The sequence below is a fragment of the Peromyscus californicus genome, unplaced genomic scaffold (genome assembly GCF_007827085.1).
Source record: "Peromyscus californicus insignis strain IS unplaced genomic scaffold, ASM782708v3 Scaffold_20__1_contigs__length_68692818, whole genome shotgun sequence".
Classification (NCBI taxonomy): domain Eukaryota; kingdom Metazoa; phylum Chordata; class Mammalia; order Rodentia; family Cricetidae; genus Peromyscus; species Peromyscus californicus.
In genome coordinates, this window is record NW_026294503.1 from 58,221,030 (window position 1) to 58,244,487 (window position 23,458).

The following is a 23,458-nucleotide window of genomic DNA, read 5'->3' on the forward strand; positions in this document are numbered from 1 at the left end:
CTTCACGCAACATCACGTTCTTACTTAGGATCTCTTCCTCGGACTTCTCCCACTTCCGTGGGAAGAGAGAAGCCTTTCCATTTGCCGTCCAGGGCATCCCTCCAGTCGCCCGCCACTCGTCACACCTCCTCACTGGCTCTGAAACAGTTGGTCTGCAGCCCTGCAGGGCTGTCTCCTGACCACCTGTGCTGACCCATTGCCTGGTTAACCCCTACTTCAGGTCTGAATTCACAACAGTCCAGCAGTCTGCCATGCTGTGTCTGCAACTGCTCCACTAGCCCCTCCCCCAGGACCGCTGTCTTCTTCAGGCCAGCCCCTCTACTGTTTTAATTTTTTTTTTTTTTCTGTCAGAAATTCTAGGACCCAGAGTGACAGGATTCCCTTTCTACAGCTGTATCCCTATGGAAAAGACCAGAGGCTCCGTGGACCACTTAGAATCTACCTATACCAGTGAGCATGCATCTCGAGGATGTCCTGGTTAATATTAATGGAATATATATATATATATATATATATATATATATATATATATATACACATATACATACACATCTGTTATAGACACTGGGTACCGAATTGACCGTGTGTGGCAAGCTCTACACCACCAAGCTACGCCGAGTATGAAAGAAGCATGCTTTCTAGCTCTGTCAGCACTCCTCGAGGCTCCTGTTCTCCCTTGCCATCCCAGCCCGAAGGCCTCAGGGTCCAGATATTTTTCCGCAATGAAAATGATGAGGGCTGCGGCGCAGAATGAACACAGACCACAGCAAATAGCATCCCACCTCGAGTAGTCAGCTGATAATTTGGGGTTGGGCCATCTCGTCTCTAACCTGGATGCTTCCTGAGAGCTCACAGCGCTCAGTGAAGATCCAATGATGGAGAAGGACAGAAGAACACGGCTAATTCAGGGGAGGCGCAGAAGCCGCAAGAGTACTACATCCTGAGGCAGAGTGTCCAAGTTGACTCCGCTTCAGATGCAAGACTGTAAGGTAAGAGTAGACCGCAGGCAGCTGGCTCTGGGCTACACTCAAAGACAACTTTTCCAGACACAGCAGGGAAAGGGGACCAGCAACCGTCTCACAGGACTTCAAACAGAGGTGACGCTGAAGTGATCCTACGCAGAGGCAGGGCCTGGCCACCGGACTAAGGGCGAAGGAGGAAGGTGGCGGCGGAGAAAGCAAACAGTGGCTGTGTGTGCGTTCTTCACCGACGCTCAGTGCAGAGACGCCGTTTGCTGGGTGTACCGATGGGGCCTGGGCTGACCTGGAACTCCAGACATCATCCACACCCTTTGTGGAGAAGGAGTTTCTCCTTGTGGTGTTCCTTGAGGAGGGCCCGGCACAGCGTTTTCTTTTCAGGGAGCAGTTTGTGACTCAGAGGCAGAGGTAGACTACATCGGCATAGAACGGGGCATCAAGCATGCATTAGAACAGTTATTTCTGCTTTTTATTTTCTAGAACAGTTATAGAGTTATTGCGGGCATATCATGTGGTGTCATTATCTTAGTGATATACTGGGCAAGAACCCAAGTGGATCCCTCCTTCCATACTGGAGCTTTTCCCTCATGGAGCAGTTGTATCCTAGGCACTCAGTCAGTCCCGTACATACCTTTTTTAATTCCTAAACAACATAGGGGGAACTTATCTCCCACAGTTTACAAACAAGAAAAGGGAGGATTGCTATTCAAATGTATCAGCTAGATACATTAGTAGAAAAGCCTGGGTTAAAATCCGCATGTCCTCTTGAGCTACTGTATGATTTGTTTCTAAAGCAGATTTTGTTTTTCAAGATAGTCTGTTAAATAGCTCTGGCTGGCCCAGAATTCCCCATGTAGACCCACCCGGTTGGCCTCAAACTCACAGAGATCTGCCTGCCTCTGCCTCCAGGATACTGGGACAAGTCATGTGCCGTCACATCCGGCATGGCAGAACTGATAAACGGCCGAGTGAAATGTTTTGCCTTCCCTAACTTCTCCCTGAGGAGCAGCCCTGGAACACGGAAGAACATTCTCGAAATCTGAATGCCAGGTTGTTCCAGCCAACATTGAGGCAATGGCTGTCAGCCTCCTTTAGGGCAGCTCACTGATAATATATTACTTTGCTGACCTGCAGAACCAAACATTTGTGTAGCTCCAAGGCAAATAACACTTAGGAACGCCTCCCCAGCGGTGGAGATTCCTTGAATTTCTGAAGTTGAGGGGGTGCCATTCCAATCTCTGCAGACACACATCTGATTGTCCAAACGCAACACAACGGGCTTATTGAGATCTCTGCAGGACAGATGCTCGGCTGCCTCTTCGTGACAGCCAGTATCAGTGTGTCCTGTGTCCTCACTCGGATATCACTCTTGCACGTAGTCAGTGGCTCACCCATCCACTCCCCAGCTAAGTCAGATTACGTGGCACCAAGGACAGACCTCAAGCTCTGTTCCACTGCATAACCCTTTCTGCTACCTCACATGACCTCCTGAGAGCCAAAGCCACTGAAATAATGCAGCCATACAAACTCGTCAGATAAAAATTGATTACAGTTCAAGTCATGGGACCATAATACATCAAAGGGAAAAAAAAATCAACTAACATTCTTTGGTTGAGACAATAAAAAGAAAGGGGGAGAAAGCACCCACAGAATCAATAAGCTGTCTGGCAGTGCCCATGGGCAGTTCTGCCGACATGCTGCCCAACAAAAATTTCACTGCAGATGAGGCTGAGCTTAAGTAGCAGGAGCCTATGAGGACCAGGAACGTAGGCTTGTGGAGAATCTACTTCCTCCCACAGAAATTCTAGTGGCAGCTTAAGACTGACTACAGTGTGGATAGAACAGACTAAGCCACATCGCTATGGCCCATTATTTCTGAGGCTTTAGTCTTCTTACAGTGGGATCTGATAGGTTCCCAGGAGCCTCTGAAAGGCTTTGCTCTGTGTGAGAGTGCGGGGTGTTACATTGGGGTCTGAGCTAGGCTTCCTGTGTGCTAGGCAAGCACTCCACCACGGAGTTACCTCACCAGCCTTCTGCTTTTGGGGAGAGTGCGTCTGAGAGTGCGGAGCCATTGAGTGAAGAGTGATAGCAACATACAGGATGGTTTTTACGCCATATGCCACACTGCATTTTGGGGATGTGAAGTGACACACTTTTTTGGTTTGTTTGCTTGTTTTTCCCCCCGAGACAGGGTTTCTCTGTGTAGTTTTGGCGCCTGTCCTGGATCTCGCTCTGTAGCCCAGGCTGGCCTCGAACTCACAGAGATCTGCCTGGCTCTGCCTCCCGAGTGCTGGGATGAAAGGCGTGCGCCACCACCACCTGGCTTGATGCATGCTTTTTTTTTTTTTTTTTTTTTTTTTTTTTTTTTTTTTTTTTTAGGATCTGATAATATGGTTAAAGAGCCTCTTCAGAGGGAGCTGCCACTCAAAAAATAAAAAAGTCAGCGCTGGCTGGGAAGAAGCTCCCAGTAAAGTGTGCTTGCCTTGCAGACATGAGAGACCCAAGTTAGGTCCCCAGAGCCCACATTTCAAAAGCAGCATGGGGGCACCCATGCTTAAAATCCCATTGCTGGTAGAATAATGAAATAAAAGATCCCCGAGGCTCACTGGCTAGCCAATGATTTGGTAAACAGATCAGTGAGAGACCTTATCCCAATAAAGCAAGGCAGTCAGCAACCGAAGCATTCCCAAATTTGACCTCTGACCTCTACATACATATATATATATGTATATATATGTACATATGTATCCACTCCCATGTGCAGCTGTGTGCACATGAACGTGCATACACTTGCATACACTCAGGCCTAAAAGAAATAAGTGAAATACATATATATATATATTTTTTTTCTTTAAAGAGGCCAAATAGCTACATAAGCAGCACCAAGAAGCATCTTCATGCTAGTCCAAGATCCTTCAAAATGGCATGCATCTGCTCCCTAAGGTCTCCTTTCATGAGGCACATTATGGTGGCATTTTTTTTGTTTGTTTGGTTTGGCTTTTTTGAGACAGGGTTGCTCTGTGTAGCTCTGGCTGCTCTAGAACTCACTTTGTAGACCAGGCTGGCCTTGAACTCAGAGATCTGTCATCCTCTATCCCCCCCGAATACTGAGATTAAAGGCATGAGCCACCACCACGCAGCTGTGCAGTCTATTTTTGTTTTTGTTTGTTGAGACAGGGTTTCTCTGTGTAGTTTTGGTGCCTGTCCTGGAACTCACTCTGTAGACCAGGCTGGCCTTGAACTCACAGATATCCACCTGCCTCTGCCTGGGATTAAAGGCACGCGCCACCACCGCCCGGCTGTGCAGTATGTTCTTAATAAAATAATATATAAAATATAGTCCGTATCATTCCATTTCTGGTGCTTAATCAGAGTTCTCACAGGAAGGAAACACAATGATCACATGTATAATAACCCAGGACACTGGAGCTATAAAATAACAACTTTATGAAGGAAATACAAGGAGCAGAGGAATTCTAAATAACCATATGTGCATTACCTGGACTGCGAGCTCTTTTGGCATGGTGAGGAAGTAGCTGCTGCCGCCGTGGGCATGGCCGGGAGCAATGAGGAGAAAGCAGGCTGGGTCTGTGCCATGCTGTCCCTAGCAGCCTTCTGCAGGTGTGGCAGCTACAACCCTCCCTGGAAGTGCTTGGTGGCAGACCTCATTTCGTTTTACATTTGTTGTTGTTATTATTATTTTGTGCATATGGGCATTTTTTGCCTGCATGTATGTCTATGCACCCCACCACACGCATCAAATGTTCACAGAGGTCAAAGAAGGGTGCAGAATTCCTGAGACTGGAGTTACAGTCAATTGTGAGCCACCACGTGGGTGCTGAGAATCAAACCTGGGTCCTCTGGAAGAGCAGCCAGTGCTCTAACCACTGAGCCATTGCATAGTCCGAGGGCCAGGCGGGACACAGGAAATCTTCCGACTATACACTAGCCCCTATTTTTATTTTTTAGAGTAGTTGAGGAACTAGCAGTTAACGTAAAAGAAGGCCTGAGAATGATGGATAGTTAGGGCTTTTGTTTTTTGTCTTTTAACATGGTTTTAATTTTTAGAATAGTTTTCAAAGAGGAGATCTGGGACCGACTTAACTGGGGTACATCTTAGTTATGACTTTTAAAAATTATTTCCCTTTCTGTTCTCTATTCTCAACTACCCCAAGGACCACACTTTATACCGGAATGTGCTTTTCTGGAGGGGTTCAGCTGTCTCTCCTCACTGTGTCCTTCCTTCCCTGCGCCGCGGCTTTTCTTTAGAGAGTTTTCTGATTTAGCTTCCACAGCTTCCTAATGCAAGCCAGGCTAAGGAGACTCGCAGACACACAAACCACATGTTGCTTCGCTTTGCTTTTCTCGAGCAAGATCCAGTTTAGAGGCAGACTGTGCAGACTTCGCAGTCATACTGAAATTAAAGATGTTGAAGGGGCTCTCATCCCCAGGATGGGCCATCTTGTACTATTTTAAAGCAGAAACTGAAACATATGATCACGATGATGAACTCTGATTCTATTCGAAAGCAAACAGAAGAGGTTAAAGCCATGGCTAATGGTAAGCTAAATTAATTTTGACTTCTGGGGCAATCTGAACATTGTCACCTAGGCCAAAGACAAGAGACAATAAAAATTCATTTTAAGCGATCCCCGCTGAAATCGGCACATTTTAAGCCCAGGATAGGCAATCTCTAGCTGGCCTCCTGCAGACCTGCATAAACTATCTGAACTTTTATGGCTCAATTCAGCTGTCAAAGACAAGGGCCTGCTGGCAACACCTCACACCTGTTACTTATCTAGAGCAGTCCTGGCTGAGTAACTTCCACCTGGGGTGAGCAAGTTCAGACTTCCCTCACACTGGTTTACACAAGAGAATAGCTTCTTTGGAGTGTTGGGTAGTAAAGAAATTAAGACACACTAAAAATCCCTGGAATTTCCCCCAAACAGACTATCACAATGCAGACAGATCTAACAGGGGGCAACCACACAGAACCTCTGAAGAGAAGGCCTATCTACACACACTCCCAAGTAAGGGCCACTGAGCTGGAGTGCAATCCAACACTCAGGAGGCTGAGGCAGGGGGATTATTGTGAGTTCCAGCCCAATCTTGGCTACGTGGCAAGTTCCAGACGGGCCTGGGTTAGAGTGAGACTCTGTCTCAAAAAAAAAAAAAAAAAAAGCAAAAAACGAAAACAATAACAACAACAACAAAAAAAAAACAACAACAAAACACTCCTTCACAAAAAGACCAAGTGTGGATTTAGAAGTTCTAAATGTTAACAGATGATGAGGGAATGTGAGTTTTCTCAAACAGAGGAAACAAGACGAGGAAAGGAAGGGTTTGAGGGAAAATGTCATAAAATAGGAGGACTCTTGGAGAGCCAGGAAGCTGGGGGCCGAATGCAAATATGTACAGCCAGGCAAATTCCTGGTCTTGTCCCATTGAGCCAGGGAGGAAATGGGGTGGGCAGAGAACAGGGAGACTTAGTTTAGGATTCAAGGGACTTTAGGGAGAATATCCCAGCTGGGAATCACATGGTACCAGCCTCCACGACCATATCCAGCTAGCAGAGGAGCTGAGCTACGCAGGCCACTGGGGGCTGCCTCCCGGATGAGGAAGGCGTGTCCCAGCTGGTGGGAATGTCCATGGGTGTGTTAGTGCCCCAGGTAAAGGGAGAGGAATGATTTGCAGGCAGGATACAGGTCTCTCCCGTGTGGCAGGCACTGAGAAAAGGAAATTCCTCCTCAGCAATCTAGAGAGCATTCATCTCCAGATACTCTCCATTTTATTTTATTTTATTTTATTTTTTTATTTTTTTTTTTTTTTCACACAACAAAGCTTTATTCATCCTCAGCGACTAAAAGAAAAGGCAAGCTCACTGGCGCGTCACTTGAGTATGCTGTCATCTTGAGCTTCTGCCAGTTCTCTCTCAATCCGTTTCAGCTCATCTAGTCTCTTCTTTTCCTCCGCTGCCACCCTCCTCTCCTCCTCTGCCCGGGGTTTTAGGTAACTATAGCGCTTGGCGCCGTAGGCCATGCCGATGACCAGGGCTGAGTATCGGCAGAGCTTGATGAGCGGAGAGACCTGAACTGGGGGAACCATCTTGTCCGTGACCTTCGCGCCGGAAGCTCAACTCTCCATTTTATTTTTTCTAGTTAACGTTTCATTTTCCTTTTCATGCAGGCAGGACCACATGGCTGCTCAGCTTCTGTGGTCACCTCACAGCTCCTCAGTCATGATCTAGAAGGCTACCAACCACCACTCCTCCATGTTTCCACGTGGGCAGCAGGATTTGGAGGTGTGTGTGTGTGTGTGTGTGTGTGTGTGTGTGTGTGTGTGTGTGTGTATGTGTGTGTGTGTGTGCATGAGTGTACACGTGCATGCAGGCATGTATGTGTTGTGGGCTGGAGGCTAGTGATTCAGCAAAGATGGGACTGTTTTGTCATGCACAGGTATTCCAAAAATGTCTATAAAATGGATTAAATGTTACTTGGGTCTGCTTAATACTTGTAGTCTCAGACACTCAGGAAGTGGAGGCAGGTGGATTGCTTGATCCCAAGAGTTCAGAGTCAATCTGGGCAAAAACCAACCATCTCTATGGAAATTTTTCTGTTTGTAATATGGGCAAGAGAACTGGGTGTCAGATATTGTAGCTGGGAAGTAATTTGTTTTTATTGCTAATTATCAGACAGTGGTAGATGCTCCCTGAGCTAGTAATGGGAGCGTCACGTGGGAAACCTCTCCCACAACCCAGAAGTCTCCAGCGTATTGCATGTGCTCAGTAAGTCTGAATCGTGATGCACACGTTTGTAGATCATATACTCTTCACAGACACCTGCAGTGTGTGACTGGCTTAGGGACCACTGATTTACAGACAACATCAACTTTCACTACCAGCTCTAAGAAAAGTGGCACATTTTCGGGATAAAAGTCAAGAGCATCTTCAAGATTTCAGTCAGTAGCTGGTCCCTGCAAAATTCTTCCAGGACCCCCGCATGTCTTCCTGCCTCCCGGTGTCTTCCTGTTTCCCACAAAGGCCTCACACTGATGAGTGCATCTCATTCCTCCCTGAAACATTCTGCAAGCATAACTGCCCTGAGGAAGCTCCCTCATCTTCATCAAAATGTCTTTCTCAAGTGGAAGGCAGCCTCCTCTCCTTAGTGGGTTAGGAGGATTGCTCCTTTGATGTTGCTTGTGGGACTGGTTTTAATGCGCAGAACTTTCCCAAAATGTTCGCCAAAAGGGGGTTAAAAAAAAAAAAACATGAAATGAGAGATTTTGAAATCAGAGCTATTTCATCATCTAATATCTAAGTCGACCCGTTTTGGAGACAGCGATGCTTAATTTTACTTATGCAGTTTCTGCAATTTCGACACATTTCGTATGCACAAGGCTCCATTTCTGACAGCCCTCTTAAAGCACTTTCAATTTTATTTTTACCCCTCTTTTCTAGACACACAGCCATCATGTGAAGCTAAGTTCCACTGATTGACTTTGAAGTTTCCACTTAGCTCCATTTTTTTCAACATCAATTTTTTTTTTTTGTAAACTTTTGGCTTTTAGTTCAGTAGATTTTTTAAAATACATATTTACTGTATTTTGGTTAATGTTTCCACAGGCAAAACAAAGGGTTAACTCTTTCTCTCCTTTTCCCTTCCTTCTTTCTACATAGCCTGGACTCCAGCTTCTTCTGAGTTGAAGCAGGCCCCCCCCCGCCCCCCCCCTCCCCGTCAGCTCCCCAGGGGTTGTGACTGCAGGCACATTCCATAACTCTGGACTTAAACTCCATTTTGCGGCCAGTGCTGCCTCCACGGGTATAAATGAACCTCTGTCCTGCTGAGGAGAACTCTGTCCTGCTGAGAAGTGAGGAACAGGATGGCTCCAGGGCAGCTGCTGTCTCAATGCTGACTTCAAGAGTCTTCATTAATGTCTCGACACAGGGACACGTAACAGGCAGATCACCTGTCATTTGGGGGACAGGGTGGAAGTACTTGGTGGAAATGCTAAGCAGATCAAGTTATAAACACAAAGCACAAAGCAATAAAACACATTGACCCTTACAAACAAAAGTTGGAAAGAGGTTTGGAACCTTTGGAGTGGGGATACACCCATTCACAGGGACTGGGGTGTACTCTCCTGACAGAAGACGGAAAAGGTCTCCTGCTAGCACAGGCTGCTATTCCCCTCAAATTGACCACTGACAAATGAGTCCATCTGGTTCTAATGCTACCTCTCCTCACTGTTATAATCTTCTCTGCCTTCTTTCTTCTTATACCAGTCGGCAGCTCTTCTCTTGCTTGGCCTGGTTTGTTTTATTGCATGTAATAATTTTTGAGCTATTATTATCCTATTACTGTAAGGAAGAATCTTCTGGAAGAACTAACCTCAAATCCCCACCACACCGTCTTTGAAGGCAGCACCACACCGAGCCAACTGCACGGCCTACATGATGTTGACTGGCGTATACAAAGCCGTAGCATCTGTGTCGATTTAATGCACAGAAACAGAAGATGCTATGGCCAGTCAGGAGCCAGACCAGACACAAGCTTACAGCTGCCTTCAATCACTAGACTGACAGTACTAACTTGTGCTCATTAGCCAGCGAACAAGGTAAATTCCCACCTGAGGATACCTGGTGGGCTAAGATTACAGTGCCTGTTCCTACGGTTTCTATCAAGACAGGAGCGATAATGATGTCGACCTCATGGGAATCGATCCACAGTTTGTCACTTGTGAATTTTTACCAGTTAGCTGGATAAACAAACGATAGCGGAAACTCACTTAACTCATGACTGAAGCACAGTTAGTACATTTCTCATGAAAATAATCTGTTATAATGGTGATGGTGGAAAATGAAGAAAACAGAGAATATGGCTCTGAGGAGGAAGGAGGGAATGGGAGAGGGGGAGCCGTGGAGTGTCGGCCCAACGCTGTATCTCTGTAAAGGATTCTCCATTCTTGTAGGAGGATCTATAAGCTTAAAGGCACCGTGAACCTTATCATACAACAACAATCTTAGCACAGCATACTTTCCTATTAGCGTACCCTCTACTACCACCTTGAACATTTGTTTAAAATTCAAGTAGGTCTGAACATCATGCATAAGGTAATTTACACAAACAAGCTACTGTTTGGAAAAAAAGAAAAAAGCAAGTTGAGGCACAGTCATAAATCTCCCCTGCAGCACTAAGGTTAACCTTTACAGGTCTGGGGCTAAGTTTTACACATGGGGTTACAGCGTGTGCTGGATCAGAAAGCACACACTCATCCACAGAATGAGGAACAAAGGATTGCTTCCTAGCTAGCTTTCCTTTCCCTTAGCGCAGTGGTTCTCAACCTGTAGGTCACAGGGGTCGCAGATCAGATATCCTGCATGTCAGATATTGACATTATGATCCAGAACAGTAACAAAATTACAGTTATGAAGCAGTATGGTTGGGGGGGGGGTCACCACAACATGAGGGACTGTATTAAAGGGGCGCAGCATTAGGAAGGTTGAGAACAATTATGTTAGAGCTTCAGTCATCCCGAGAGAGGCTTGCTCTGGGTGGAGCATTTAGGCAACATCTCAGAATCACCTGGTTTCAAACAGATGGAAAGAGAGGTGTCAGAATGCTGGAAGGGATGGGGAGGTGTCAGGCAGAGAGAGGGTGGCTTCTAGTTCTTAGGAGGCTCTAGTCCTCTGTTTTGATTCTCTGGCCGAGGGGAAGGGTTGGCCTTGGCTTGTGGTTCTGTCTCTCTCTGCTACTAACTGGCTAGAAGACCTCTGCCCTCTGGACTTGTGTTTCTAATCCACAACATGGCAGGCGGTTGCTCAGGTCTGCAAGCTGGGAGTCCTGGAATTTCCTGAATTCTTTACAAAACCAAGGGACGGAGGCCAGTGGTACATGCAGGAGATGACTTAAGCCAATACGCTGTTGCCAAGAACAGAGGGCAGTTGTACATGGGGGAGCTGGGGGAATGGAGGGCAGGTGTACATGAGGGAGCTGGAGGGATGGAGGACAGGTGTACATGGGGGAGCTGGAGGGATGGAGGGCAGGTGTACATGGGGAGCTGGGGGAATGGAGGGCAGGTGTACATGGGGGAGCTGGGAGAATGGAGGGCAGGTGTACATGGGGGAGCTGGAGGGATGGAGGGCAGGTGTACATGGGGGAGCTGGGAGAATGGAGGGCAGGTATACATGGGGGAGCTGGAGGAATGGAGGGCAGGTGTACATGGGGGAGCTGGAGGGATGGAGGGCAGGTGTACATGGGGGAGCTGGAGGGATGGAGGGCAGGTGTACATGGGGGAGCTGGAGGGATGGAGGGCAGGTGTACATGGGGGAGCTGGGAGAATGGAGGGCAGGTATACATGGGGGAGCTGGAGGAATGGAGGGCAGGTGTACATGGGGGAGCTGGAGGGATGGAGGGCAGGTGTACATGGGGGAGCTGGAGGGATGGAGGGCAGGTGTACATGGGGGAGCTGGGGGAATGGAGGGCAGGTGTACATGGGGTAGCTGGGGGAATGGAGGGCAGGTGTACATGGGGGAGCTGGGGGAATGGGAGGGCAGGTGTACAGGCAGGAGTTGGCTAAAGTCAACTGCTATACTAGAAGCAATTTTATTCGCTCCCTGGGAGTGCAGCCACCTGGGGGTGGCTGGCCCTGGCTCCAGGGTAGCCAGTGAAAAGGCCTGTGAGCCAGAGCAGCCACACCGGCTCTCTGTGGTGAGAGTTTCCGACTTCAAATGAAAGTTCGATGGCATTTACCCTACATTCTCCATCTCAGCTCCAGTTTCTCAGTCTGGAATGGAAAATTCTATTTTGGGAGACTGTCTAGAGATGCATTTAGGCTCACACGAGGGAAAGCTGGAAAACACCCTTGGACACAAAGCACGCAAACAGCCAAGGGGCTGCTGGGGAGGGAAAATGAAACCCTGAATTTAAAACATACTTAGGAATAAAGTTCCAGAAAACTCCAGCGTCGAGCGGAACGGTCCAGCAGCCCCTGTCATGACCACCCCGCCCCGTGCTCTGTTCCCCTTCATATTAAAGTGTTTGCCATCTGTGGTAGGAGACTAACTCCGAGGACCTCATCTCAACACTGGCTCAGCAGCCTGAGCACCACAGGAAGTGGACAGAGGTTTTGTGGATTGGTTGAGTGATGGATACAGAATCGGAGACTCTCCAAGATACGGAACACTTACGCCGACTGAAATGCCAACTTGAAGAAGGATTACCATTTCTTGTTTGACCACTTACTTTTCTCCCAGTGGCCTTTACCAACAAGTCACCCATGCCATTTGCTGGGAAAAAATAATCAAGATGCTTCTAAAGCAGAAAGCATAACATTTTCTTGGGAAAAAAAGAAAGCCTATAAATGTGTTTCATTTGCATTTTCTTTCTGGCATAATGGATTTTTAAAAATAACTATAGATTGACTCCTTTAATATAGGACTATTCTCCCAAAGACCTTTTTGGAGTGGGACATCCTTAAAATAAACCCTGTGTCTGTGCAGAAGGGCCTGGAATGCCATTATTTGCATGCCTTGCTCTGTAAAGAGCTCCAATAAAATGTGGCCTATGACAACAATGCGGTGGCTTGCTTATCTGAGGACTCTTCCCAGTTCAAAGGGTCATTTTCACACCAGGGTCCCAAGCCTTATCAGCAGGCTCTTTGGGTCTCACCATTGTAAAGACAAAGGCCTCCCCCAGTTGGCACCAATGCTGGATCCCCACACTTCAAAAGCAGCAGCCCAGCCTAGAGGATGTGCTGTTTACCCCTCGCTGTGATGTGTGCACAGCTCCTAAGACATATCCGGCCTGAGACAAAGACCGGGCAGCAGCAGCAGAGTCAAGGGCGCTGGATTCTGTTCTTGGAATAACGAGAGGAGACGTCTGTCTAACCACCATTTCACTCCCAAGACTGTACACTCAAAAGGTAGGTCCTCGCTGCCCAGGGCGGTGGTGGTGCACACATTTAGGCAGAGGCAGGCAAATCCCTGAGTTCGAGGCCAGCCTGGTCTACAGGGTGAGTTCCAGGATGGCTAGGGCTACGCACAAAGAAACCCTGCCTCGAAAAAACAAACAAACAAAAAAACAAAAAAGAAAGAAAGAAGGAAAAAAAGAAAGAGAGGAAAAAAAGAAAATAGAACAGGAAAGAAAAGAAGGTAGGGTTTTCATTTTCTACCAAGGCCAGGAGGCTGTGGAAGCTTTGGAGGAGTGAGGTTGGCTTCAGAGACCGCACCTTGAGCACATGATGGGGCTTGGCGGGCAGCAAGGAGTATGTGTGATACTCCAGTCTCTAGGCATCAGGTGACTTCTGCAGATGTGGATAAAAACAAGAATAAAGAACTCTCCTGAACTGCAAGATGCAACAGAAAAGTCTAGAGGGCGAGGCTTGGACAGAGCAGCACCTACTGAATGCCCTTGGAGGTCCTGGGCTTGTTAGGGCTGTGCCCTGTTGGCCTTATTTAAATTCCTTGAAAATCCAAATCCAGCCAGGCAGTGGTAGTGGATCTCTGAGTTTCAGGCCAGCCTGATGTACAGGGTGAGTTCCAGGACAGCCAGGGCTACACAGAGAAACCCTGTCTTGAAAAACAAACAAAAATCAAACCCTATTTTGTCAGATCATAGTCCACAAGGGAAGAGGTGTGGAGGTCCAATACCCACTGTCAGGCTCACCCTTAGGCTTCCCCAGTGCCTCGAGAGCTGTGTGTATCTGAGACACCACACACAGGATGCCCAGACAATGGATCTACAAGCAGGAGGCTGGCGGGAAAGAGCTCCATCTGTTTAGGATCAAAGTTTACTTACAAGGTGTTTGTTTTTTTCCCTCAAAGGTAGACCTGTACATTCTTAGATAGCAAGGATTTTAAAACACAGGCAAACAGCCTCCTTTGTTAAGGAGAGGATGGGATGCAGGGCTCTGATGTCTGTTGACCCACATTCCTGCCAGCACGCTACCCACCCTAGCGCTGGGCAACCAATCATGCCCCATTTCTTTCCTTCACTCCCGGGTCTGTGCTTGCCGGCCTGATGGGATGGGCTCTATTCCTAAACCAAATAAAGGGTTCAGAAAAAAAAAAAACTCCCAGAGAGACTGACAGATTTATTTTGGTCAAGAAATAATTTTAGGAGTTTGCGGTGTGGCCGAGTATAGAACATGTGCCCAATGTTGAGTAAAGAGCCTGGTTTTGATGTCCTGCACTAAAATAAACGGCAAGATCGTCATATGCATGTTATGCTCCGCCCCCTGCCCCCCCACTGAGGATTGCATCCTCTACTTCCCCCGACCTCTGTTCTTCCCCTTTCTGAGGTTACTGACTTACACAGTCCCTAGCTTCATAAGACACAGGAGGCGTGTTGTGTAGCATGTGGTTTAGTGTCTGCTCCTACACATAACTTCTCTGCTGGACGATAAGCTCACAGAGGCAAGGGTCTGATCGGACTGGCTCACTGATACGGTGTGTGAAGGGCACTATGCACAGTGCTCACTCGGGATGTGTAGGCTCGATGACTGTGAAGGGCTGTTAAGCTGCTGAGCGAGGTCACGGAGGAGCCGTTCTTTGTCCATTGGCAATTGCCCTCCGCTTCCTCCTTTATGTGTCTTTAATGTTCTCTGTGTTTTCTATGGCGTTCTCTCTCTTCGAAGCTTTAGTGTGTCTTCTTTAAAAATTATTCCAAAATAAAACATGGATGCAATCTCATTGTGCGTTAGGAAGCTACCCACTGAAGCGTGTAAGAGCCGTCCCGAGACTGTAACATTGAAAATTCATTTGGCGTTTTCAAAATCCTTCGAGGCACCATCACCACAATAAAATAGTTCAATAGCGTGGCATTCCCCCAGATCAAGACACATTTATGATCTCATAAAAGCAATTAGTTCAGGTTCTTGCCACTGAAACTACATTTTCTATTCTGGGACTTAAAACGTCTTCTATTTTCTTTATATTTTCCTCTGTGTATGCCTGTGTGCCAAGAAACTATTAAATTCTCCACCGGTGAGTGTTCTCATTCATATTCATTGTCTTCGCCCCCTGTGGTGTGTGTGTGCGCACGCAAATGCGTGGTATATGTATATGCTATGTAGATGCGGGGGTATGGAGGCCAGAAGTCCATGTCTAGTGTCTTCCTTGATTGCTCTTTACCCTATTTTTGAGACAAGGTCTCTCACTGAGTGTGGAGCTCACTGGCTCACCTAGGTTGACTGGCCAATGAGTTCCAGGTGTCCACCTGTGCTCCAGCTCCTGCCCCAAGTTAGCATTAGAGTTACAGATGCGTGCCACTGTGCCCACCTCTTATGTGGGTGCTGGTACTCCAAATCTTTGCTATGGGTCCTCTTGCTCATGTGGCTGGCACTTTATGGACCGAGTGGGCTCCCCAGCCCTAGCTGTCACCTATATTAGTACAGTTCTTCATTACTGTTTATGTAAATGTGTGGACTCCCTGGTCAATAGTAAATAGTTGCCCAAATATAGCTTAATTACTGTCACAAAAGAATGATTCCACTATGGCCTGTGAATCAACACAGATTCCTGGGGAAACTCTGATGAGCTCAGACCAAATATGGACCATTTATGAGTTATGTGCAGTCTAGAAGACGTATTACATTAACAGACTCAGTTTCCCCAATGAAGAAGAACCAAGGTTCATGCTTCCTCTATCCTGGACTATTCCATTTCCCTCTCCTTTTCAAAATCATATAAGCACATGTTTTTAAAAAGCAAACAATCGGGAAAGTCTTGTTTTGAAAAACAGTAGTTCCTGCCGGGCGGTGGTGGCACACGCCTTTAATCCCCCCAGCACTCGGGAGGCAGAGGCAGGCGGATCTCTGTGAGTTCCAGGCCAACCTGGGCTACAGAGTGAGTTCCAGGAAAGGCACAAAGTTACACAGAGAAACCCTGTCTCGAACCCCCCTCCCCCACAAAAGAAAAACAGTGGTTCTCAATTTCCACCTTTTCCTAAATGAAAGTCTTTTTGCCTCTCAGCTGATTCCTTAGCAGTGACCTCCACTTCTCTCTCTCTTTTTTTTTTTTTGGTTTTTCGAGACAGGGTTTCTCTGTGTAGCTTTGCGCCTTCCTGGAACTCACTTGGTAGCCCAGGCTGGCCTCGAACTCACAGAGATCCGCCTGGCTCTGCCTCCCGAGTGCTGGGATTAAAGGCGTGCGCCACCACCGCCCGGCGACCTCCACTTCTCTAGAGAGCACTGACATCCTGCTTCCATTCTCCCCCTCCCCCATCCACTCACCCTGTCACATGCCCCCTCCCATGGAAATAAGGAAAACTCAGTAAAATTGTGTTATGTCTAAACATTCCTTTATTTATCTTTTCAACATTATGTTTACGTATTTATCTGTAGAGGGGTGTGTGAGTATCTATATGGGTATGTATGTCACGGCACATGTGTGTGTGTGGGGGGGGGGTGTCAGAGGACAGTCTTTAGGTTCTTGCCTCCCATTGGTCCCAACTCAGGATGGAACTCAAGTCTTAGCTTGGCAACAAGCACCTTTCCTGAGCCATCTCACCGACCCCCCCACCTTGTCTTTAACCTCAAATTACACTTGGGTGAAGTATTTACTGCTATATTTCTCCTTAGATTTATGAGGGTATCCCACTGTCTCCTAGTGCCCCATGTTGTCATTCTGATCCCTGGCACTCTACAGTAAACCTTCTCCCCCAATCTTTGAAAGTCTGTAGGATCCTCCATGTTCCCGGTATTCACTCCGTGTTCCTGGTATTCTAGTGTTTTCTGATAATTCATGCTGATGTGGGTCTACTTTTAAGCAATGAACATGACACTTTGTGGGCCTTTTAATCTGTGAATTCATATCCTCCAGTTCATACATGTTTCTGGAATTATGTCTTTGACAATATTCATGCCTCCATTTCCTTTCATTTAGATGCTGGATCTTGGAGCCATACTTCAATTTTCTCATTACGTTCCCAAGACACATTTCTGTTTGCCCGCATTTTACTAAGAGATTTACTGTGCTGTGTCTCCTAAGAGTGCTAGTGAACAGTTTTCTATTTCTTCTCTCATGCATTTCTTCCCAATTGGAAAATGCAATTTATTAAACTAAACACAGAATTCCTAAACACTTGGAGTTTCAACTGCAGAATAATTAATACCTTTATCTCTGCAAGCCCTTCTGTTTTCATGAAGACTCTTCTTTTGTAGCACTCTGTTCTTGTTTGCAGTTATTCCTTTCTCGTGTTATTATACATATTATTATATATAATATACACATTGTAGTATATATTATAATTCCCTCAGCCTCCTTTCCCCTGGGATCATGTCCATTCTGTTTCTATTTCCTAGTGATCCTTGGTTATTTATGTTGAAAAGAGAAACACTCAAAAGCTGGTTAGAAGCTGTCTGCTTGGAAGGATGGGACAGGGAAGGAGGCATTTAACTCAGTGTTTCCTCTGGACTGAAAGGAAATCCAAGTGGAAGCCTGTTACCTGCTTCTTCTGGTTGGTTTAGATATCCATTCCAGCCCTGCAATGGCTCCAACTCTAGAAAGCCTTTGTTTTAGTCTCACAGAAAGGATAATCCTCCTGTCTTACGGAGACCTGCAGAGAAGATCAGCTGGGTCTCATTCTGGTGGTTTAAAAGAAAATGACCCCCAAAGCGGGAGTGGCACTATTAAGAGGTGTGGCCTTTTTGGAGTAGGTGTGGCTTTGTTGGAGGAAGTGTGTCACTGTGGAGGCAGGCTTTGAGGTCTCATATATGCTCAAGATACCGCCCAATGTCTCAGACCACTTCCTGTTGCCTTCAAGATGTAGGGCACTCGGCTACTTCTCCAGCACCATGTCTGCCTGCGCGCCGCCATGTCCCACCATGATGATAATGGACTGACCCTCTGAGACTGTAAGCCACCCCAATTACATGTTTTCCTTTATAAGAGTTGCTGTGGTCATGGTGTCTCTTCACAGCGATAGAAACCCTAACAAAGACACTTGCCACCCACATCACAATCTGCCTCCTATGCTCTTCTAAGTCTATTGCCAACTTTGTGTTTCCAACTTCCAACATTCATTTTTGTTTTCTTTTATCCCATTCTATATGGGTTATCTCTTTTTAAAAATTAATTGTTCACTTAGTGAACACCAAGGAACAGAGCTAAATGTGTACATTCCATCTGCTTTATCTAAGCAAAGGTCTTGGTTTCATTTTTGTTTTAAGATATATTTTATTTCATGCTTAGGAGTGTTTTGTCTGCATGTACAGGTGTGTGCCAAGTGTGTGTCTGGTGTCCTGGGAGGTCAGAAAAGGGAGTCATATTTTCTGAAATTAGAATGATGAGTGGTTGTGAGTCACCATGTGGGTGCTGGGAACCAAACTTAGGTCCTCTGCAAGAGCAACAAGTGATGTTAACCACTGAGCGATCTCTCCAGCCCCTGCGTGTCACATTTTCACAAGCTGGTTTTTAAGGCCATCTCCAAATCCCAGTCCCGTTGCCCTCTCCTGGCTCAAGGACACTTTGCTGCTCTTGCAATTCTGACTGCAAGGAAAGATCTCAGCTGGTGAAAGGCACACTTCGCTATGGGCTCAAGAAGAAGGGAGACCTTCTTTGGGAGTCTGAAAGGTGATGTTTCTCAGCATAGATGGGCTTCCTTCTGCACATACATTCCAAAATCTTGAGAGAGAAATTCAAAGATTCAGAATGTCTTTGTAGACGTGAGTTTCTGTTTCTAAAAGTAACATAACTGAGGCTGGCAAGATGGGCAGAGGTATGTGCTGCCAAGCCTGATGGCTTAAGTTGGATCCTTAGAGCCTACTTGGTAGAAAGAGAGAACTACATTCTCCAGTTGTGGCTCACTTCTGCATGCATGCAATGACATGTGGGAACACACATACAATAACAAGATAAAACAAAATGAATGTAATTAAAACAACAGAATTAAAACCTGGTCTCAAAACTGCTTCTGCTCCATTGGCAAGGAGATCATGTTTATTGCTAAACTCAAAACATCAGACAGTTTTGAGGGCAAAGACCTTTAACCCACACACCTTTAACCCCAGTGCTTGGGAGGCAGAAGCAGGCAGGTCTCTATGAATTTGAGGCCAGCCTGGTCTACAGAGTGAGTTCCAGGACAGCCAAGGCTACACAGAGAAACTCTGTCTCAAAAAACCAGATAGGTAGGTAGGTAGATAGACAGACAGACAGACAGACAGACAGACAGACAGATATAATCATCAGAAGGTTTTGAGGACAGATAGCATGGTGATACTGTCATCAGTTTCCTGCCAACAAGGGAGATTGTTTTCACAGCCTTGAGAACTTTTTAAGTTTTTGACCCAAGTGCCTTTCCTTAATAAGCACCAACAATAAACATAGAATTTGCTGAAATCCATATGTTTTGGATTTATTTTTTAACAGAGCAAAGTTATTTAAGTTCTGACACTAACAACAGCTGCAAACTTAATTTGAAACTGTCGAAAATAGCTCAGTGGTCCTTGATTTCCTATATTTGTCCCCTGCATCTGTCTGCCAATTTTACAACTTAGAAAAGAAAAAAAAAACACATTGAAGTCACCTAAATAGAAGCTACAAGATGAAATTTAGCATCATTTTTATTTAAAACAAAACTTGCTCAATTAATGCCATGTCTTGTGGCGTGACCGTCGAACACGTGCAGCGGTCCTTGACTGAAGTAGGAATGATGGACCCCAAGGCCCTCAAGACACTAACAATGATGTCTGGACAGTTTTCTGGCCAACATCTTTTTCCAGTGCTGGGGACTGAAGCAGAGCTTGTGCTGAGTGGCCAGTGCTCTACCACTGAACCAGAGCTCATGAACCAACAACAACAAAAATGTGTACACTCACAGGTCCATACGTGTGGACCTGTGAGTGTACACCACATGTATGCATATACCTGCAGGGGGCAGCACTTCACATCTACTGGAGTTACATGTGGTTGTTGAGTCACCCCACAACGGGTGCTGAGAACCAATCTTGGCTCCTCTGGAAGAGCAACAAGTATTCTTAACTGCTGAGCCATCTCTCCAGGCCCTGAAAGTCAACTCTTTTGCTTAGCCCATGGATGAACATTTCCACAAAGAGTTTTCTAAACCAGTGAGCAGGCAAGGAAACACCCCTCCAGGGAGAAGGTGGGGTGAGTACACCCTCATAGCTTGAAAACAGAGCACATGTCCAACTTACAGGTTTGAGAGTTTTAACCCAATGTTTACTTTACTTAGTAATTCAACTAAGATTAAAGGAAGATCTATGCACCGAGCATACACAGTTGTGGGTTTTCAAACATGGTAAAGAAATATGCCCTCAGCCAGAATGTCTTAGACCCCCTTCTCCTTTATCAGTCCTAGTAGCCCAGAGCATATATTTGGACTCACAGCTGCTGCTGCTGTGCCCAGTTCTGATGTGGCCCCCTTGATGCTTTGGAAAATGCTGATTTTGTGCTTCTTTCCCAGCTGAAGTAAATAAAGTGCCCTCTATATCCTGGATGATAAATAAAAATCACCCTTTCCGGGGCTGGAGAGATGGTTCAGAGGTTAAGAGCACCGACTGCTCTTCCAGAGGTCCTGAATTCAATTCCCAGCACCCACATGGTGGCTCACAACCATCTGTAATGAGATCTGGCACCCTCTTCTATATACATAATAAATAAATAAGTCTTTAAAAAAAAATCACCCTTTCCAGCGGCCACCAGACTGAAGGTGGTTCTAGAGTCGGTGATGCCCACAAAAGACAGCTGTATCCCTCATGCATCTGAAGTAAATCCTCATGTCCTTGCTGTGTCTCTTTGGCACAATCTAAAAATGCAGAAAAGAAAGATGCTCACCCTGGCAGTGGTTGTGTCTGAGGAGAATGGGAACAGAAGGTGGGCTGTGGAGTCAGGGTGTCCTGGTGGAACTGTTCCCCTTTACTGGCTGTGACTGGGGCAAGCCCCTTCCTCCTCCTCCATCTCTTTCCATCATTCTAGGAAACGTGAAACTGACATTCCTTGACTGTGGCTGGCATTTACTGGGTGATGTGTAGAAATGCTTTGCACAGTTGCCGAGCTATTATTTTAATTTAACTGAGGTTTCCGTTTCATGTATTATCTACAATAACCTCAAAATACGCTATTGATTTAGGTTTGCTGTTGTTTGTCTTTTAGGGTGTTTGGTTTGTTTTTGGGTGTTTTTGGTTTTTGTTTATTTGGCTGGTCTTGACGTCTCCTCCCAGGTGCTAGGATATACTACTGAGCCATACTAAGTCTGGCAAATCAAAGGGTTTTTAACTTTTAAAAAGTTCCTCAATTTTGGTGGAAAGTTGAATAACTGAACTTAACTAAGTCTTTATTCAGCCTTTACAGCACATCACTTAACAATGGCTGAATGAAGACGTTGATATTGCCAGATGTGCACAACTGGAATCTATATTAGGTAACGATGTGGTAAGGTACACTTATGTCTACCAGCAGAGGGGCATTGCAGTTTATCTAGATAATTGATATTTGTATTAATACAAATCTATCTAATTGAAAATCCAAAGAATGAAGGCAAAATCTTTATAATATTATTTTGCTGGACTTTTTTTAACAATTGTATATTTAATGAAAGGAAATAAATTTGAAATTAAAATTTAGCTCAGTTTTGAGTTTTTTATTAATTAATTTATTTTATGTGTATGGGTGTTTGCATTTATGTCTGTGTACCACATGTGTGCCTAGTGCCCGAAGAGGCCAGAAGGGGGCATCAAATCCCCTGAGATTAGAGTTACAGACAGTTATGAACTGCCATTTGGGTACTGGGAATTAACCCAGGCTCTTCTGGAAGAGAAGCCAGTGCTCCTAACAGCTGAACCATCTCTTTTCTCTAGTCTCCTGTAGCTCAGTTTTAAAATAGTTCTGAACAAAATACCTTTTAGAAGCTATAACATTAGAAATTAACCCATTAGTTAAAAACCCAGAGTCAGGCACCTTTAAATCTGTCCCTATTCCTTTACCACGGAGATGCTCACACACGTGTCCGTCTACATAGACTAACAGTGAAGGATGGGGCCACGGCTCTCACAAGAACTTCACTTGCTTTCTTGTGTTACCGTTTCAGCAAAATCAGGTTTACCAGACCTCCATTTCACTCTGCCCAGCAGAGAGGTGAACACATGCATCCCTGACAGCACCCGTCAAAGGGTATCACCTTTCTTCTTTCCCTCCAATAATTCAAGGTGCGTACGTTTCTGCCTTGGAGTTTAGGTTTGATATTATGAATCTGGTTTCCAAATAATTCAAAACACAGCCAACAGAATTATCACCTAATGTGCCAAGAGAAGGCACGGGTACCTGAAAATGTAGCTTGTTTTAATAAATACAAGTTCTGAAAGTTGTGACGATAAGTCTGTGTACAATAACCATGTTTGGAGCTTGGTCAGGGTAATACTCTTCGTTGGTTTTAAATATGCAGTACTGGTTACTGTGCGAGGAAAGGTCATGAGCCACGACAAAACCCAGTATCAGAGCTTTATGGGAAAGGGCAGGGGACAGAAGAGAGTGAGTGACCAGGCCTGGGAAGAGGCACGTGCAGAGAGAGAGAGAGGAGCAGGGAAAGGGCAGAAGAGAAGCGGGAGGAGTCTGAGTCCGGCTTTTAAGGATTCCCCTGCACATGTGCATGTGGGCTTTTGGAGCTATGCCACGCATGCGCCAACTGTGTGACCACGCTGCATGCATTTGCACAATCACACAGCACACTGATGACATAAGACGTAAGACCCCTTGCTTAGCTACTGAACTGCGCATGTGCGGTCATTTGGCTGGAGTGGCAGAATCCTAACACTCTTGGCATCCCAGGTGCCACTGGTTACAGGGCACATACCCATGCTCACACTCATACCTCCCTGGCTGGTTTCAAACTTGAAGGCCAGGGTTTACAGGTGTACAGCACCATAGCCAGTTGGGGAATTTTTTTTTAAATCAAGAAATGGTTAGTTATTTTATTTTATTTATTTATGTATTTATTATTATGTATTTATTTAATTTTTTTGAGTCAGGGTTTCTCTGTGTAGCCCTGGCTGTCCTGGAACTCTCTCCGTAGACCAGGCTGGCCTTGAACTCAGAGATCCGCTTGCCTCTGCTTCCTGAGTGCTGGGATTAAAGGTGTGTGCCACCACCGCCCAGCAGTAAAGTTATTTTTAAAGTAGGTATTACCTAAACTTGATCTTAAGGGGACCCTGGACTTTTTGGTAGCCTTTTCTGAGGAGAACAAGCTTTGTGTTGTCCCGATTCATCCTTAGTCCTTAGTCACTTTCGGTGATAAAGCCTACTGATGTCTAGAGCAGTTACAATAAAGGGTAAAAATCCAGGGAGGATTTCTGTAGTACTGATGAAAATCAGCTAGAAACAGAGGCATAACATGATTTGGATGCTTGCAATTTTTATCTATCTGCAAGCTATCTGTAAGACTCGCCTATCCCATACTTAAGTGAAATTAAAACTGTCAACCACAGAGTTCATGGTAATGATCTTTGATTTTAAATACAGTATTCTGAAGCAC

General features: G+C 45.8%; 2 protein-coding genes across 5 annotated transcripts in view; both read right to left on the reverse strand.

Annotated features, from left to right (window-relative positions):
* Positions 1 to 23,458, reverse strand: part of Prickle1 (prickle planar cell polarity protein 1) — a 97,894-nt gene that overhangs the window by 24,093 nt on the left and 50,343 nt on the right. The window lies entirely within an intron of this gene.
* On the reverse strand, positions 6,785 to 7,121 carry LOC128116986 (ATP synthase subunit e, mitochondrial). Its single transcript, XM_052748737.1, has one exon. The coding sequence runs from the start codon at positions 7,080 to 7,082 to the stop codon at positions 6,867 to 6,869; it is 216 nt and encodes a 71-aa protein (XP_052604697.1). The 5' UTR covers positions 7,083 to 7,121; the 3' UTR covers positions 6,785 to 6,866.